The sequence below is a fragment of the Stenella coeruleoalba genome (assembly GCF_951394435.1).
Source record: "Stenella coeruleoalba genome assembly, chromosome: 1".
In the NCBI taxonomy this organism is placed as follows: Eukaryota; Metazoa; Chordata; class Mammalia; order Artiodactyla; family Delphinidae; genus Stenella; species Stenella coeruleoalba.
In genome coordinates, this window is record NC_137169.1 from 4,357,540 (window position 1) to 4,373,906 (window position 16,367).

The window sequence follows — 16,367 nt, forward strand, 5'->3', positions numbered from 1 at the left end:
ATCAGCTTGATTCAGTGGTTCAAACGGCGAGTGGCTTCTACGTGCCAGGTGGGCCTGCAGGTCAATACGCTGACGCATCCGCCACGTCCGTACCCAACACCTCCACGCCTGCTCTGTCAGACGTTCCCGTCCCAGAGCATCACAAACGTCCACGGTAGCCTGGGGGGCTGGAGGAACTTGTCATTACAAACTGGTTAGAGGTAGGACTTCAGAACAGAATCGAGGAGGCAAAACACATCTGGTTTTACGCTGTAGGCCTTGGACATTTCTTAGCCAGAAGCAAAAAGACCTTAAGAGTTTCTGGGGGCTTCCCTGGTGGTCCAGTGGTCAAGACTCTGCACTCCCAATGCAGGGGGCCCGGGTTCGATCCCTGGTCAAAGATCTAGATCCCAAATGCCGCAACTAAAAGATCCTGCATGCTGCAACTAAGACCCGGCACAGCCAAATATATAAATAAATAAATATTTAAAAAAAAAAAAGTTTCTGAATCCCACACGATCATACTATTGTTCATAGTGAAATCAAGTACAGTTTTATTTAAGCATTGGAAATAATTTCTGTGAAAGAAAATCCAATATTTAAATAAACATTTCTGCATGTAAAAAGAAGAGTAATTACCCCATTAGGTTACTCTCCTAGCCTAAGCTACAGGACAGTCCTGCAGGGGCAAGCGCTTGGGACCGAGCCCAGGACAGGGCGTCAGGCCCCCACAGTGGGGCACAGACAGCAAGCCTCTCGCACCATGCCAGACAGGCTGGGGTCGCCTGGCCTCACCAAGTCACTGCAGAAGCAAAACACAGAGGGAGGGCACAACTATCTAAGGCAGTAAGAAAGTGCAGAGAAGGGACAGTGGTTCACTGTTCCTGTCACAGAGGGGCTGTGACCAAACGGAGCTGCAGTCGAGACCCTACGGAACCTCACGTGTCAACACAACCGGTGGGTTTAGCGATGTTCCCCCATCATGTTAATCACCCAGAGTGCTAAATAAGTGGAAGGGATTGATAAAGTTCACTTTGTAGGTTTATGCAGCAGTTTATGACAATGAAGGGCCGGCGGGGTGCACTGCCTCCTGCCCTCTGCCAGGCTCACCTACAACCTCGTTTCAGTAAACCGCCGGTCTCGGCCCCAGCCTGCAAACCCTCGTGAAGTGTTTCATTTTGCACTGCTTCAAAATAGCTTTGCTCTGTGCAGTGCCTATTTTCCACTTCAGAGTCTCCGCTTTGAAACCTGCAATGGAAAAAGAAATCTCCTGACGGTTTCTTAATTTGAGGGGACCGGTGATGTGGCCTTTACCCAAAATAAGCTTTCGGGAATACCCAAAAAGCCTGTACCCCATTAACCTGATTCTCTTCCTTGTGCGCTGTCACTGCTGAACTTATAAAGGTAAAAATAACCTGAAGATCTCAGTGCTAGATGAAAGTCAATCACTTGCCAAATCCTGCCCCTAAGTAGTTCATCTCTGATCCCCAAGTAATTGCGGACTTCCGCCCTGGGTTACAAATCAGGGTGGGAACTTGCTTGTGGAACTGCTCTTTCAAGCAGAGCAGAATGTCACGTCCAGCCCAGGTGGTGTGACAGCAGCAACTCCCTGCCGACACCAGGGCCTGCCTCCTGAGCTCCAGGCCTGGCAGGCCGGCGGAGGAAGGACAGACCGTCAGAGGCCAACACCTCCGGCCTTACTGTCCACAAAGCCAGGGTCGTCACTAGCTCCTCTCCATCTGCTGAAGAGACAACTTCACGACCCCCAGTGGTAATGAAAGCTGGGTCCTAACCTGCTAGATGCAGCAAGAAAGGACTTTCCCTCAAAGAGCTGGGGGTGGCCGCCAAAACCCCAGCTACACCCTCCTCAGTTTTGCAATCCTATGAAGGAGAGTGTATTTCACTAGGAGTGGTCTGCAGAACAAGTTTAGCACTGACTCAAGTCCTCAAACACAGTAAGTGCATGTTGACGTCCCGCCGGGCAGTGTTCCCGCCAGAAGAATCTGCCGCGAGACCCTGGCTGCTGCCTGGGCTGTCTGCCTGCGAGACCTCAGGAGGCCGAGGCTGGACTCTGTCCGGTCCTCAAACCAGCAAATGTCACACCTGTCAGCGATGAACCTGTAAACCTCTTTGGTATATATAATGATGAAAAACACTAATTAGGCCATGAAATCTAGAAATAAGTTAATATTTCGAGTTGGTAGAATGCTTTTTTGAACACACATTCCCGGTATCTGGTACAGTGAGTCAAATGTCCATTTTTGTGTAATTCATGCAATACTGGTTTCGTTTATGTCATCTCTGTCACCAAAGTAGTAAAAACGTTTGACATTGTTCTTCTAAGTCTTCACAAGACCCCTGCGAGGTAGGTGGTATTGACCCCATCCTACAGATGGGGAGGTCTAGGCACGGAAAGGTTTAGTGGCTCCTTGAAAACCGCGTGGCGTCGCGTGGCGTCGCGTGGCGTGGCAGCACTCCAGCCAGGGGCCGATGCCACCTGACTCACGCTCTGTGGGTGCCACTGCAGGACTGCATGGAAGGAATGCACACCGAGAGCAAGTTGCTCTCTGGTCCAGAATTCAACAAGGGTCGCAAAGCTTGTATGTTTGACTCGTAAAGCCAATCTTCCCGAACTTGAACAACAAAAGCACTGACTAAATCTCAGCTGCGATTATTTGCCCTATTTTTTTTGAGTTGGCTTGCTTGAATTTCATAGTTGTTTATGCTCAAACCCCTTTGGAAAAGACAGTTTGAAATGGCATTAGGGACGATGGAATTTTGAGAACAGAACATAGAAATCAATGGTTAACAGATTTAAGTCAAAACACAAAAATATAAGCTATGATAGAATAAGAAAAAACCCCAAGTAAACGGAGAGCAGTATTTCTCAACGTTTAACAATGCCTTGCACAGAGCAGGTGTCCAGGAAGCATTTTTTTTGGATAAAGGAGAAATGACACACCTTTGACATGCCTGTCACTGGTAACAGCCCCCTTTTGGGAGGAGCCAGGACCCAGGAAAGCCACAGGGGCCCACAGTGTCCCTGGCCCGGGGAGCCCTGGTAACACAGAGCAGCAGCTGAGTCATCTGGAGGTGTCTGTGCTGCCTTTCTGCCAAGTGAAAGGTGGGGCTCACACGCCAAGCGAGTCCCCTGAGTTCGTACTGCTGTTTTTGAAAACAGGTAAGTAAACAGGATGAGATATATGAAGAGCCAAAGTGCCTTATAAGGAAGTGTCTTTAAAATTGTAGAGATGCTCATGCACTTAAGGACAGAAACAGGGAGGTTAAAGCTGTGCTGTTTGTGTGTTTCGGTCAAAGTAAGGATTCTGAATGGGTTTCTAACACTAGCAAGTACTGGTGCCCACGTACCCCTTCCTGCTGCAGGAGCCTCACTCAGCATCAGGAGTGAGCCCACCTCTCCCCAAGGGTCTGGGTTACAACTTAACAGCCCTGGCCTCATGGGCGATGGAGTGTGGCCGAGGCTCTGCCCAGGCGCGTCGGGGGTCACTGCCAAGGACTGCGGTTATTTGCTTCTTGTCCACCTTTAATCTATGTCCTACCTTGATGCAGCCCGGGAACAGGCTGCTCTGGGCAGCGGGGAGGTGGGAGTGGGGGTGGGAGTGGGGTCCTTTGGTCCTAAGGCCTTCTGACCATTTGATCTTGAGTGATATTCCAGAAGAGTCACTGGTGACACACAAAATGATTTAAGAAAGTCCGTTCTGCAGCGTGGCCGACAGGAAGCAGTTCCGTCCCACGCTGCCTGGAGTTGGGGGGCCCCAGCCTGGCCTGGGCCGCCCGGGCCTATCATAGCTCCACCTTGACCCCCTTTATGAAAGGCAGGCCCGTGGGCACCCGCTTCTTATACTCCAGGTACTCGTCTCCAAAAAAGTGAATCAGCGAGATCTCCTCCTCCTCTGTCCGGTCACGGAAGAAGCGCCACACTGTCAGAGCGTAGCTCACGCCGCAGATGGGGTTACACAGCACCACCTGGCGAAGGGACACAGGGTTAGTGCACTGGGGTCAGTGTGACCCGAAACCCTGAACTTTAGCGGCATGTGCTGCTCTCCAATGACCGCAGAGGACTTCCTGCCAAGGGCCCAAGAAACTCTTGAAACATCACTAGGGTCTTTGAGACCCTGAGCCAGGGCGCCATTAACGGAAACCACACCATCACTTTCACAGCAGGGCTAAACACCCATCACTGTAGCTTTCGTTCGTACGCTTTTCTGTCGTTCCTCTTACCTGAGAGATACCTAAAAACTGAAAGGAAAGAGCAACCTCCTGGATTTCGACCCCCAGGCAGGGGTGCTGGCAACTCCTGCCTCCACCCCCATACGTGAATTCCCATTCCAAGCACCACTGCCTTCCCGCGTGGCTCCCAGCCTGCCCCCTTCCTAGCACGCTCCCTCCCACCCCACAGCTGCCTGGCCCCCTGCCTCTGGCCCCCGCAACCTTCCTGCGTAGGTGCCGTCGATACACTGCTATCAGCTGAGCCCCCAAAACCACTTCTTCCATCAGATCACTCCCCTGTTCAGAAAGCACGAAGGCCTCAACCACGCCTCCTTAGCCCGGCTTTCGAAGCCCAGGAAAGCAGTTCCTCGGCCCGCTTCTTCTGTGTAGCTCAGGGAGCCCACTGATCCACCCCTGCCCACTCTGACGGACCCCCCCGGCCCCCGCCCGGGACGTACGTCTTCCCCACATGGGTGACCTCACTTCTTCTCACCACGGTTTACTGAGCACCTACTGTGTTCCCAGCACATGCCAAGCCCTTTACCACCAGCCAGTAAGCCATTCGACGCCCAGAGCAAGCCTCTTGAGTAGCGCTGCCGCCCCTGCTTAACCCGCAAGGAAACGGAGGCCCATCAGTTGATGTTAGAGCCGGACCGGCCCCACCCGCCCGCCAGGGACCCCAGAGCCTGTGCCGCCACCGCCAGCAGACCCTAGAGCGGGGTTTCCCAGTCTCAAGCCACAACCCGTCATGGAGCCAGGAGCTCAATCCCGTGCATCCGAAACGGCGTTACAAACGCTAACAAGACAGGAAACAGAGTGTTCTGTACACAGTCAGGGTGAGCGTTGCTCAGGAAAGATCTGTGCAGTTGTTACACACACTTGTGTGCTGGGTCACGGTGTAGAAGGATTTATAGGCAAAGAAGTATGAAAAGCTGTCCAGCCCCAGAGCACTTAGGTTTACTAGTTATAGCACTTACGGCAAATTACATGATTCCACTACAGCCAACCTGTTCCCTGGGAATGTGATTGTTAATGCGGCAGTCTTAAGTTTCAGGGTTGCAAGTTTTCACACAAATGCTGTGCAGTAACCTACTACACCACTGGGGGTCACCAGAGTGCCCCCCATACCATGCACTGCAATGGGATGCCTGGGGGACCGGACTGGATGTTCCCGAAGAGGTGATGAGTTTTCTAAGCTCTATCCACATTCTCTGTCCAAGTCCTTCTAGGACTAAGAAAACAGATTCAAGAGACAATGCTCAAGAAACAAGGCTCGGTCTGCAGCCTGAGACAGAGCAAACCTCCATCGCTCATGTTAAACCTGACATATGACCCTGGGCTCATCCACAGCAGCCTCTAATGAAAATCAGCTGAGCTGCCCCTCGAGTGGCAGAGGGCTCTCCCCAAAGCCCCATGTCTGTCCTCAGCCCACTGGGATGCTCCAGCTCTAAGTTAAAGAGGCAGAAAAGGGGTACGACAGGGGGTAACGGCACCTAGGATCGCCGAAGTTTACAAGCTTAGGACACCCAGATTTTAAGTACATAGCAAAAAGCGCTAAGGACTAAATCGGTTCTTTTGACTTTTATTTAACTATCCCTTGAAACATGGCAGGGAACACGTGTACCTATTTAAAAAGGACCAACAGGGAATTCCCCGGTGGTCCAGTGGTTAAGACTCCATGCTTCCACTGCAGGGGTCCAGGTTCAGTCCCTGCTAAGGGAACTAAGATCCCACCAGCTGCACGGCGTGGCCAATAAATAAATAAATAAGTAAACACAACACTTAAAAAAAAATAACCACAATGGCAAACAAATTAAAAAGACCAACAACTTCGTGAATACAGTGAAATCTACTGAATTATACACTTTGAAATGGTGAATTTTATGATATTTAAATTATATGTCGATTTAAAACATATTTTTAAAAACTTTAAAGGAGACCAGTATCATATCTGATACCATACCTGGGTTCCGATACTCCAGTAAAACCACCCAACGTAAGAAGGATGCCGGAACCAAGCGTATACTCCGCTTGTCACCAGAGTGTGGGTGTCTGACTTTTCATTCTGCACCACGTGGTTGAAATTGGAACCAGCTGTAAACATCGCCGCTTTCCGCAGACACTCTCCAAAGACCACCATCAGCAGCCCCGTGGCGCTGAGCCAGGTGATCTGCTTCAGTTCTGCAGGAGAGGGATGGTGACAACCGGGGAGTGAAGACCCTGGACTGCTGAGTTCCCCTCTGCATGCTTAAAATTAACCTATGTTTCGAAAGACAGGAACACTAGAACACATGCTAGTGGGCAATCGGCATCTGTCATCACATTAAAATTTAATTATACACAAAACACATTCCCCTAAGTTGTGCTGTCCACCCATTCACGTTAAACCGCCAACAGCCCAGTTAGAGCGTCACGGCAAAGAGGTGACAGGCTCCCATCCACACACACCCCCGCCACACGCTCCCATCCTTCCTCTGGGGACAAAGGCAGCTAAGTGAAGCCGAGAAGGGCCCAGCGTCTCCCGCCTTGGCCCTTTACTGAACCTTAGGAACTACATACATTTCATTTAACTTGCTGTGGAAAGTTCAGTGTCAGAGTAGGTTCCAGATGCAGTAGTTTTTGCTAATAAAATTTTTACATGAAATTTCTCAAGTCACAGAAAATGAACAGATCCGAATCTTCTGACTGTAAACCTGGTATTACAGCTATCAGAGGTTGGGACTTCACGTTAAATGGTACATACTACGTCCTTCAACGCTTAAAGCGTAAGGTCAACATATCATCCATTCAAACTCCAGAAGCGGAATTCACAAGTGGAGCTTGTCCTTTATAAAGAGCTTAGTGAGGATAGAGGTCTGGGGAAGATCACTCGGGGAGATTAGACCTGAGAGGTGAACCCACGTCACTGTCCTGAGGCCCACGTGGAAGCCACCCATCTCCCCTGCAGAGGGGAAAGCAGGGCACACTGACCTGGCCAGAAGATATTTTCAAGTGTGAACTCTATCCAAGAGGAAAGAGCTGCTACTGTATACTCCACACTGTGATTCAGGAGAAAGGAATCCAGGGACAGACTCTTGGGATTATTGACTGCCGTGACTAAGTACTCAGAATAGTGGAACAATGACAGGGAGCACATATACCTATTTAAAAACAAAAAGAACGAGAGGTAAGTTGGAGCAAGGGAATCAAGTTAGCCTTTAAGTCCAAGTACAGATTTGGTCTGAACTGTCCCTGAATTCTATGATGAGGGCCTGCTGTCACCTGTCTGAGAGTGGACATCAGGCACCCACATGTAGCAATATTCCCTGAGGTTTGCAGAAAGTGGGGTTGTAAAGGGACTATGTTTTTGAATGTCACAGGAGGGAAAAAAAGAAAAAAAACCAAAAAACAAAAAACATAGGTTAGGAAGGCACTATGGGCCTTCAGCCTTTTTTAAAATGACACTACACACAATAAAACATGGAAGAAGTATCAAAATAAAGTAGTGATGTATGTCGAATACAAAAATTCAAAAAACTGAAATAATTCCAGCAAAGAAGGATTAGATGGCTCAGAGTATTGATAGTAGGAGATAAAGCTTTTTACCTTGAAGCCACTGGTTCATATCCAGGTCAGGGACTAGAAGGCTCAAGGGACTGAAATCATAGTGTAGGGAAAAATCCTACACTGGCCGTGGGGGAGGCACTAGATGTGACCTAATAGAAATTAGAGACGGAAAAGGTCTGTGAAGACGAGCCAGAGCCTTGCCCCTTCCTGTCACTGAGGACCAGTACCCTCTTCTGGGAGGGGCTGGTCACATTACTGAAGGTGCAGCAGATGAGAGCACCTATGGGAAGGGTGCCAGGGAGACCTGTTTCCACCTGCGACAGAAGCAACCAACGGGCACAAGTTCTCAAGGTTCAAGATGCGGGAATCTAGGAAGCTAGAGGCCTCATTCCCGTAGAGCCCTCACTAGCCTTCAGCCAGCCAAGGATGAGGGAATATCACTACTGACCCTCTGATCCGCCCACCCCCACCTCAAAACTGTCATTCCCAAAGCACTTCTTACCAGCCAAAGTGATTCCAAGAAGACTGGCTAAAACTGAGTAGCACTCCGCAGCCAAACACAAAGCCGAGGAAACAGGCTCGGACGGCTATCTGAAACGGACCCAAAAGAGGACCAGTCACCTGGTTGTTCACAGAGCACACATCGTACTTCCTGGGATAAGCAGGCCACCCGCAAGTCCATGGAGCCCATTTGCTCAGAGGTTAACAGGGTGAAGCACGGCTGCCTGGGTTCAAATCCCAAGCCCACCCCTCTATGGCGCTGTGGCCTTAGGCAAGTTACTTAATCTCTCTGGACCTCGGTTTCCCCATCTGCACAATGGGGATGACAAGAGTACCTACCTCTGAGGACTGCTGTGAAGATTACCCATGTAAAGCACTTAAGACGAAGTGCTTCGTAAGTAAGCTTTAGCTACCATTCCTATTATGATTGTTATTGTCACTCAGGGCTGTGGGAAAACTGCGTTAAACCTAGCTTATTGGCTGGATTCTCCCAAGTCCATGCAGCGAATCTGGTCGGGGCAGCCGGGACTCTGCGCCCAGCCCCCTCCACGTAACTGCGGGGGCCTCTGACCTCAGACTTGACAGCAGGTAGTTCTCCACACCTTAAATTACATAAAAGAACTCGTGGGCCCGCTCACTCCCCACCCCACGTGCATCTGCCGCAGCTGCTGAACGGCACCAACCGCAACTTCCCACCCACTCCGCCGGGTGGAGGGGGACCGCGACCCACGCCCCCCGGGACTGGCAGGGAGGGGCCCTCCTGCCACCTGAACTCGCAGCTGCTAGAAGACGCGGCCGGGGGAGGCGACCACTCTCGCGGGCCGCGCTCTCGGCAGACCCGGACCTCGACCCCGGGGGGACGGTGCCCACGCGCCGCGCCCAGCCCGCCCGGCCCCCGGTCCCCGCCCCGGCCCTCGGCCCGGCCCGGCCCGCACCTGGTAGCGCGGCGGCCGGTAGAGCAGCAGCAGCAGCGCGTTGAGTCCAGCCACGTAGAGCGCCAGCCCGGTGCGGCCCTGCAGGCCGGCGCGCGTGAGCAGTGGCAGCGCGAGCACCGAGGCGCCCAGCAGGAAGGTGGCAAGGCTGAGGCGCGCCTCGGAGCCCGGCGGAGCCCGCGCCGCGCAGCCCGCCATGGCGCAGGGCGGCGGACCAGCGGGCGGCGGCCCCAACTGTAGCCTGGGGAAACCCGCCCGCTGCGCCTGCGCACTGCGCTGCCGACGCCGGCCGGGAAGGGCAGCCGCCCAGACCTGCGCACCGCCGTCGAGCTCTCGCGATACCGCCGCGCCGCGCGGCGGGGGCCCGAATTTGACAGGAGCGCCCCGCCCCGCCCCGCCGTCCCCCCGGGACCCCCTGACCCAGGCACAGCTGCGGCTGGCGGGCGGGGCCGCGGGCAGTCTGGGTCCTGGGCCAAGAATTTGCCGGCGGCGTCTGCCAGGAGTCGGCCCCAAACTCCAGAATGTCCCCATCCAGAGAAATCACGTGAAATCTAAAGCACCCAGCCCCCGCCCCCGCCGCTCACGGGCCCCGCGCGATCCCCGGCGAAACCGACAGTCCTGGGCATGCGGGCGCGAGCCGGCGATCTGCCTCCACCCCACCGCGCCCCGGGGGGGTCCGCGCGCAGAGACCACCCGCCTTCGGCAGGGTCTCCGAGCGCCCGCTGGGCGCCCAGGCTGCGGGGACACTACCCTTGGGGCATGCACGCAGCGGGGTGACCGCCCACTTCAGTTCGTGTCGAGGGAGAATGTTAGCCGACGGTGGAAATCCTCAAGACATTACGTTTTTTATAATGCAGCATGCCAAACTTTGCAGTGTGATCCTGACTTCACTTGGGAAAAAGAGAAGCATATGTGTGAGCCCGGGAAAAATGTTTGGAATAGAAGCCAAAATTACTTCACAACGATAATCTTCAGGTGGTAGGGACTCTGGGAGACTTTTACTGTCTTTTTTTATATGTTTTTGTATTTTCCATATGGTCCACAATCAATCTATATTACTTAGGAATTTTTCCTTACTTTACCGTCGCGGCATTTTGGAACTTCCTGGACAGAGGATCCAGCCCGTGCCCCCTGCAGTGGAAGGGCTTAGTCTTAACCACTGGAGCGCTGGGGAAGTCCTGTTCCTTAATTTTTTAAAAGGTAAATGCCTCCACTTCCGGGCGCTCACGAAGGCCTGATGGAGGAAAAAGGCAAGTAAGCAAATGACTAGAATAAACAATGGTGGGATGGGGGTGGGTCAGGAGCCTAGTAGGGATAGAGAGGGAATGGGAGGGACCCCAGGGAGAGGCCCGTGGGTGGGAGCGTTAGGAGTGTGCCCGGAAGAGTCGGTACTGGCAGCCCGCCTGAGACTGGAAATGAGAGCAAGGACATCTACAGAAGGGAGGGGACCGAGTTTTGCAGACACAGAGGCAGGAGGAAGCAAGCCTGAAGCGGGATAGGGGACAGGCCCTGGGGGAGGCTGGAACCCAGAGTAGTGGGTCAGAGAGCCATAAGGGCAGGTGGGCTGTGAGCTGCCGTCAGCCCAGTCTGCCTCTGAGTCCCTGGCCACTCTACCTTCCTGTGTCCTTGCAGGACCAGGCAGGAGGCCTGGTGTCTGGAAAGCTGGGTTCAGGGAAGGGTGGAGAGCCTACCTCAGCAGCGTTGTGAGCTCGGGCAAAGCAGCTCTGTGAGCCTCAACTTCCTATAAAATAGGGATCCTGATTTCACGGGTCTCACACCAGTGTTCTGTAAACCCAGTATCATGTTTAAAATGTGCTCAGGGGGCTTCCCTGGTGGCGCAGTGGTTGAGAGTCCGCCTGCCGATGCAGGGGACACGGGTTCGTGCCCCGGTCCGGGAGGATCCCACATGCCGCGGAGCGGCTGGGCACGTGAGCCATGGCCGCTGAGCCTGCGCGTCCGGAGCCTGTGCTCTGCAACGGGAGAGGCCACAACGGTGAGAGGCTCGCGTACCGCAAAAAAAAAAAAAAAAAAAAAAAAAAAATGTGCTCAGAAGACATTTGCTAAACTCGGTAGATGGGAACTGAAAGGAGATTTAATGTTTTAAAATCCAACGTCACCCAGCTGCAGCACCATGTGGGAAGGAAGCCTGGACTGTTACTGGGGACTGAGAGCCAGGGTCCTGCCACTGTCCCCTGTTTCTACTGTCTCCCCCCACTCAGGACCTCTCCTGCATCTCCAGGACACCTCAGGGCCACTAGAGGGTGCTCACTGCACCTTCACTCCCGGGAGTGAGTCTGGTCCTGGGGCAGAGGGCTGCTCCCAGGAAGCTCCTTTTCTGGCCCTTGGTATCTGCTCTCCACGCTGACTTATGGCAGGGGCAGTCCCTGTTCTGGGGGGCACAGAGTAACATGTAATGCAGATTGGAAGGCTTGAGCAACTCTCTCTTCTCTGCCCATCAGTTCCTTTTAGACCATACATCTCCATCAGTCCCAACTTGGAGAAGGGAGAAAGAAGGGGGAGGCAGTCCCCTTCCAGGTAGGGCCAGACCAGCGGGAAGGGGAATTTTTAGAAGTCACTAGAGTTGCTGAATCTGTCAGGGCCTGGGGGTTCACAGAGGAGTGATGGAAGGGAAAGGCAAGTAAACGAATGTATGTACACACTGGCATAGACCCAGAGCAACAAAGTCACACAGAGAGATACACAGGCACACAGAAAAACAGTAATTCACAGAGATATAGACAGAAACACAGAGACCTGCTTTCCCACCAGAGAGGAAAGCAATCTGAGCAAACATGTCCACTCTGCACCCAGCTCTCCCGTGTCACTCCATTTTGTCCTCCCCTAGGCTAGAGGAACAGCACACCTACAGTAATATAAGAAAATAAAGAGAAACCAGTCAGCCTGGAGATGCCTTGCTTTCCATTTTTTCCCCTCTAAATAAGCATTTGAATGTGTTTTGTTCTAGGAGCTGTGAGGCAAGCACAAAGGGAACCCTTTCTCATGCAGGAAGTTCCCTCTCTAGGGCCTCCCCTCCCCGCCCCCCAATCCAGCCATCCACCCACCAGCTGAGGTGGCTTTCCATCCTGGGCCCAAGTGGGGATCCCTCTTGTTTTAAAAAGCCGTCAGAACCATGTGGACTTTTCCAAGTTAAGCTGCAGGCTGAGGTGAAATTAGGCTCCCTTTTCTCAAACAGGGTTGCTTTACGGAGAAAGAGGAAATGCAGGAAGGGGGAATGCTGCAGAGCAAGCAGGAGAAGGGGCAAGGATGGGTGTTAGCCAAGCAGCTCCACCCACACCAGCTTCCCAGGATGAAGGGCTGGCTCCTGTCCAAGCCTGACACCAAGTAGGAAACAGCTCTGGAACTCTGCCTCTCCCTCCTCCCTGATGGTGGGTGACCTCCTGGGACTCCTTGTCACTCACAGGCCTCTGCCCCATCCACTTCCCACGTGGAGGCCAGGAGGGGCCTGTCCAGTGTGGCTGCAGCTTGCTCTGATCCTCCGAAAGCTGTTTTTTCTTCCCCTCCTCTGGCCATTCCCCACTCCAGGCATGAAAGCACCCCCCACCCCCCACCCCCGTCTGGTAAATGACTCTCGTAATTTATGAGCAGATCAGCCCAACGTGCATAAGTCATATGCGCACAAAGGGGCCGGGTAAATATTTAAAGATTAGAGCCAGCTGGGGAGAAGCACAAAAGGCTGGGACAGTGAGGGTCTCCCAGAATTCACTCTCTCTGAGCTGGGCCAGCCCGGTTCAGTGTTGATGCCCTCACCGGAGTCCCAGCCTTTGTCCCCTGGAGGGCCCTTGGCTGCCGGGCTATTCGGAGCCCTAACCCAGCCAAAGAGAGTTAAACAATCGCAGCCTCTCCAACCCCATCTGGAGACAATCGGCTGAGTCATTTCTCGGCTTTTGCCGTGTCCCAATAGTTAATTACACGGCGCAATCGCTTCATTCCATTTAGAAGTGCATCCTGGAGGCGGAGGCACATTTCTCCCTCCAGTCACTGCACAGGCAGTGGCCTCCGCAGCACCTAACAGCTCGGGTAGCTTTAAATGCCTGGGTGCTGCAGGAAGGCAGGGGTTCCCATCCAGGACCTGCATCGTTCTGTAATGTTCTTTCTTTTACCAAAGTCAAGAAAACCAAATGGAGGAAGAGAGGGCAAAAGGCACAGGTCACTGTGGGCCTGAGGAAGCCACGCGCTTTGAGTAGCCCTGGAAGCCCCCAGCGCTCTCCTGAGTTATAGAAGGAATTTTTCCTGAATGAGCAGAGGGCAGCCTGTGTCCCCCCAGCGCTCTGCCTGGACCTGTGCTCCTTTCCAAGCCCCCTGGGAACCCCAGAGGCTAAAGATGGAAAGGGAGTCGGTGGCCTACATCCCGGCTTGCGTAAGCCGGGTTTCTAAGTTGGTCCATGCCCTTGCCGGCTGCCCGAGAGCGCTTGGTCCTGCTTGCCCTCAGAGAGGACGAGGTGAACCCGCAGCCGCTCCCCCTACGTCGGAAAACGCCTCCCCAGCCTCTGCACGCGCCCTCGGAGCCCAGCCTGCCTAGGGTGTGTAGGATGCCCAGACGCAAAACTTGCAAACAGACCTGGGGGTCCCTAGCCTAGGTCTCCGAGCAGGATCTCGGTGGAGACTCCGGTCTTTTCCAATGATCTTGCCAAATGCAAAAATCTGCCTTTAACTTACTGGGGGTATCGGCTGCCCAGAAGACTAACCCGAATTGGGGGTAAAGGGTGGCGAGGGTGGCGAGGAAACTGTCTCTGAAGGTGGGTAAAAGGTAAGATGGAATTTGCACAGAGATCCCTTTCAGCCTTGAGTCCCGCGCGACCCTCGGCCAGCTGGAGGCGACGAACGCGCCAAGGTGGCTGTTTGTGGTGAGGGAGCCGAGCGAGGACCCGGGCCAGCCCGGAAGGTGGGGGAGAGGATCGGCCTAGGTGGGGAGACACCAGCTGAGGACCTGCCAGAGGGGGAGGGGCGCAGCGGGCAGTGCCGGGGTGGGGGTCGGGGGCAGCGGAGGCGGAGGCCCATTAAGCCGGCAGGGGCGGAGCTTGACAGCCCGAATTCCTCCCGGGCCGCCCGGGCCGACCTTGCCTGCCGCAGCCAAAGCAGAACATTGCGAATTAGCACATTTTGCGGTCAATTTTCCACTGCTTAAGAAACACTAAGCCACCCACGTGAGCGGCCCCACCCAGAGCGGCCGGGATCTCGGGACACGGGCTCGAGAGGGGTGGTGGCCCTAGGAGCTGCGGGGGCCAGGGTGCAGGCGGGGGCGTCTCGCGGGCCCCTTTATTGCGGCCCGAACTCTGGAGAGGGGGCGGGCCCGGCGCCCCCGCTGTGGGCCGCGAGAGCTGCGCCGAGGGCCATTGGTTTGCTAATAACGCCGGAGTTGAAAGGCGCGGGCGGCGGTTTATGGGGAGGGATCATAATTAGAGGACAAATTGCCCGGCTGCCCGCGCGGCTCGAGAGCTGGACGGGGATGAGGGGGACCGCCCGAGCGAGGCGCGCGCCCAGCCTCCCTGCAGATGTGCAGCAGCTGGAAGCCCGCGCGCGGCAGGGCGCCCGGAGTTTGGTCCCGAGGGGTCGGGCGGGGGCGCGGCTTTGTGGGGCCGGCACAATGCCCTTAACACTCGGCTGCCCCCTTTGTGCCCGGCCTCGCCGCCCGCCCGCCCGCCCCGCGGCGCCTTTGTACCGCGCCGCCACCGCCCCAAGCCGGAGCGAACCCGCGGAAGCCACTCGGGGCTGGCCGGCCCCGGTGCTTCAAAGCCGCCCGGCGCGTGCCAGCGCCCGCAGTCCCGCCGCGGCCCCGCCACCCGCCCTGGGCCGGGCCCGGCCCGGATCTGACCGGCGGGCCCTGCGGCCGGGGCGAAAGAACACTTTGGAGCCGCTGTCTCCGACGCTTCCGCCTGAAAGGAGGGCGGGGAGCGATTCTCCACGCTGCTTGGCGCCTGGGAACGCCACTGCCGGGCAGGGGGCCCATCAATACCCCGAGCGGGGGTGGATGGGTAAGAGGATGGAGCTGGGGCCCACCAAGGACCCAGCAACTTCCCCTCCCCCCCCACTGGGACCCCCCGCAAGGGCCAGTTCGTTCAGTCTTCGGCAGCAGGGCTCCACTGCCGAACTTTTGGGTCCTTGCGACTTCCACAGCGCCCTCACAAGCGGCGCTAGGGGCCGCATGTTCACTGAGGCCAAGGGAACTCAGTAAAGGGAGCTGTGTAGGTTTGAACCCAGGGACTCCCGCAGACGTCAGTTTTCCCGTCCCTCCCAGCTCCTGGAGCCCAGCCTCCTGAAGCCCAAGCAGGGACTGCACCGGAGTCCTGTTATAGGGCCTAGCGGGTCGGGGGGCAGGTGTCTCCTCCTCTGAGCTCCTTGGGTCTTCAGCCACAGCCTGAATAGTGAACAGGGGTTGACATCCCGGACCTCCAAACGTGCAGAACGGTGCTCTCCGCAGATGCTCAGTGGTCTTCACCACCACCTCCCATTTGTTGGGACCCAGACAAGGCCAACGGGCAGGGGTGGGGGGAATAAACTCCTAGGCCTTCCCTGTGAGGGAAAGGTCCTCAGAGCCTGAGTTTTCCAGTCTGCAAACTCAGGACTGGGGGTGGGGGAGGCCTTTCTGACTGCCCTGGCCCGAGGCTGCCTGCAGCTTGCCCTCCAGTTTGAAGAGTGTGGGTTGGGTCCTAACAGGGCCGGAGGGCCCCTGAGCCCAGACTGTACCCCGACGCAGGACGGCTCCCAGTCCCGAGGCCCCAAGGAGGAGGCTGGCTGTGGCCCCGCGGGCGGGCTGCATGCTTTAATGGGACACATGTTGCTGCTTGGCCCCCGCGGGCCTGCTCTGCACCTGGCTTTGAGTGGCCACAGGCAGAAAATTGCTGCATTGTCCCGACATTAGGGCGAGTAATGTGGCATCGCCGGCGCGGCCCGAGCGTGAAGCCGGCAGAAAGGCCTCGCTGGCGGCTGCTCCCTGCCTCCGCGTCTTCATCAGGCCCGAGGAGGCCCGGTGCTCAGTCATAGTCATTAGTGGGTCTTGCAGCCATCTGGGCCCATGGACCTCTCCCAGTGGGCTTGGTGGTGAGGCCCAGAACTTAGGGAGACTGGGACGGGAGGGGATGGGCATGGGAAGGAATTCCAGACTCAGGCAGTGGTGAGGGTGAGAGGGAGAAAGGAAAGACTGAGAGGACCTCCCTGGTG

General features: G+C 55.4%; 1 protein-coding gene across 1 annotated transcript; it reads right to left on the minus strand.

Annotated features, from left to right (window-relative positions):
• Positions 1 to 90: 90 nt before the first annotated feature.
• ICMT (isoprenylcysteine carboxyl methyltransferase) lies at positions 91 to 9,424 on the minus strand. The gene is made up of 5 exons (XM_079900582.1): positions 9,192 to 9,424; positions 8,258 to 8,346; positions 7,180 to 7,349; positions 6,173 to 6,390; positions 91 to 3,966 (listed from the first exon to the last, which is right to left on the minus strand). The coding sequence occupies exons 1-5, from the start codon at positions 9,384 to 9,386 to the stop codon at positions 3,784 to 3,786; spliced, it is 855 nt and encodes a 284-aa protein (XP_079756708.1). The 5' UTR covers positions 9,387 to 9,424; the 3' UTR covers positions 91 to 3,783.
• Between the last annotated feature and the right edge of the window lie 6,943 nt (positions 9,425 to 16,367).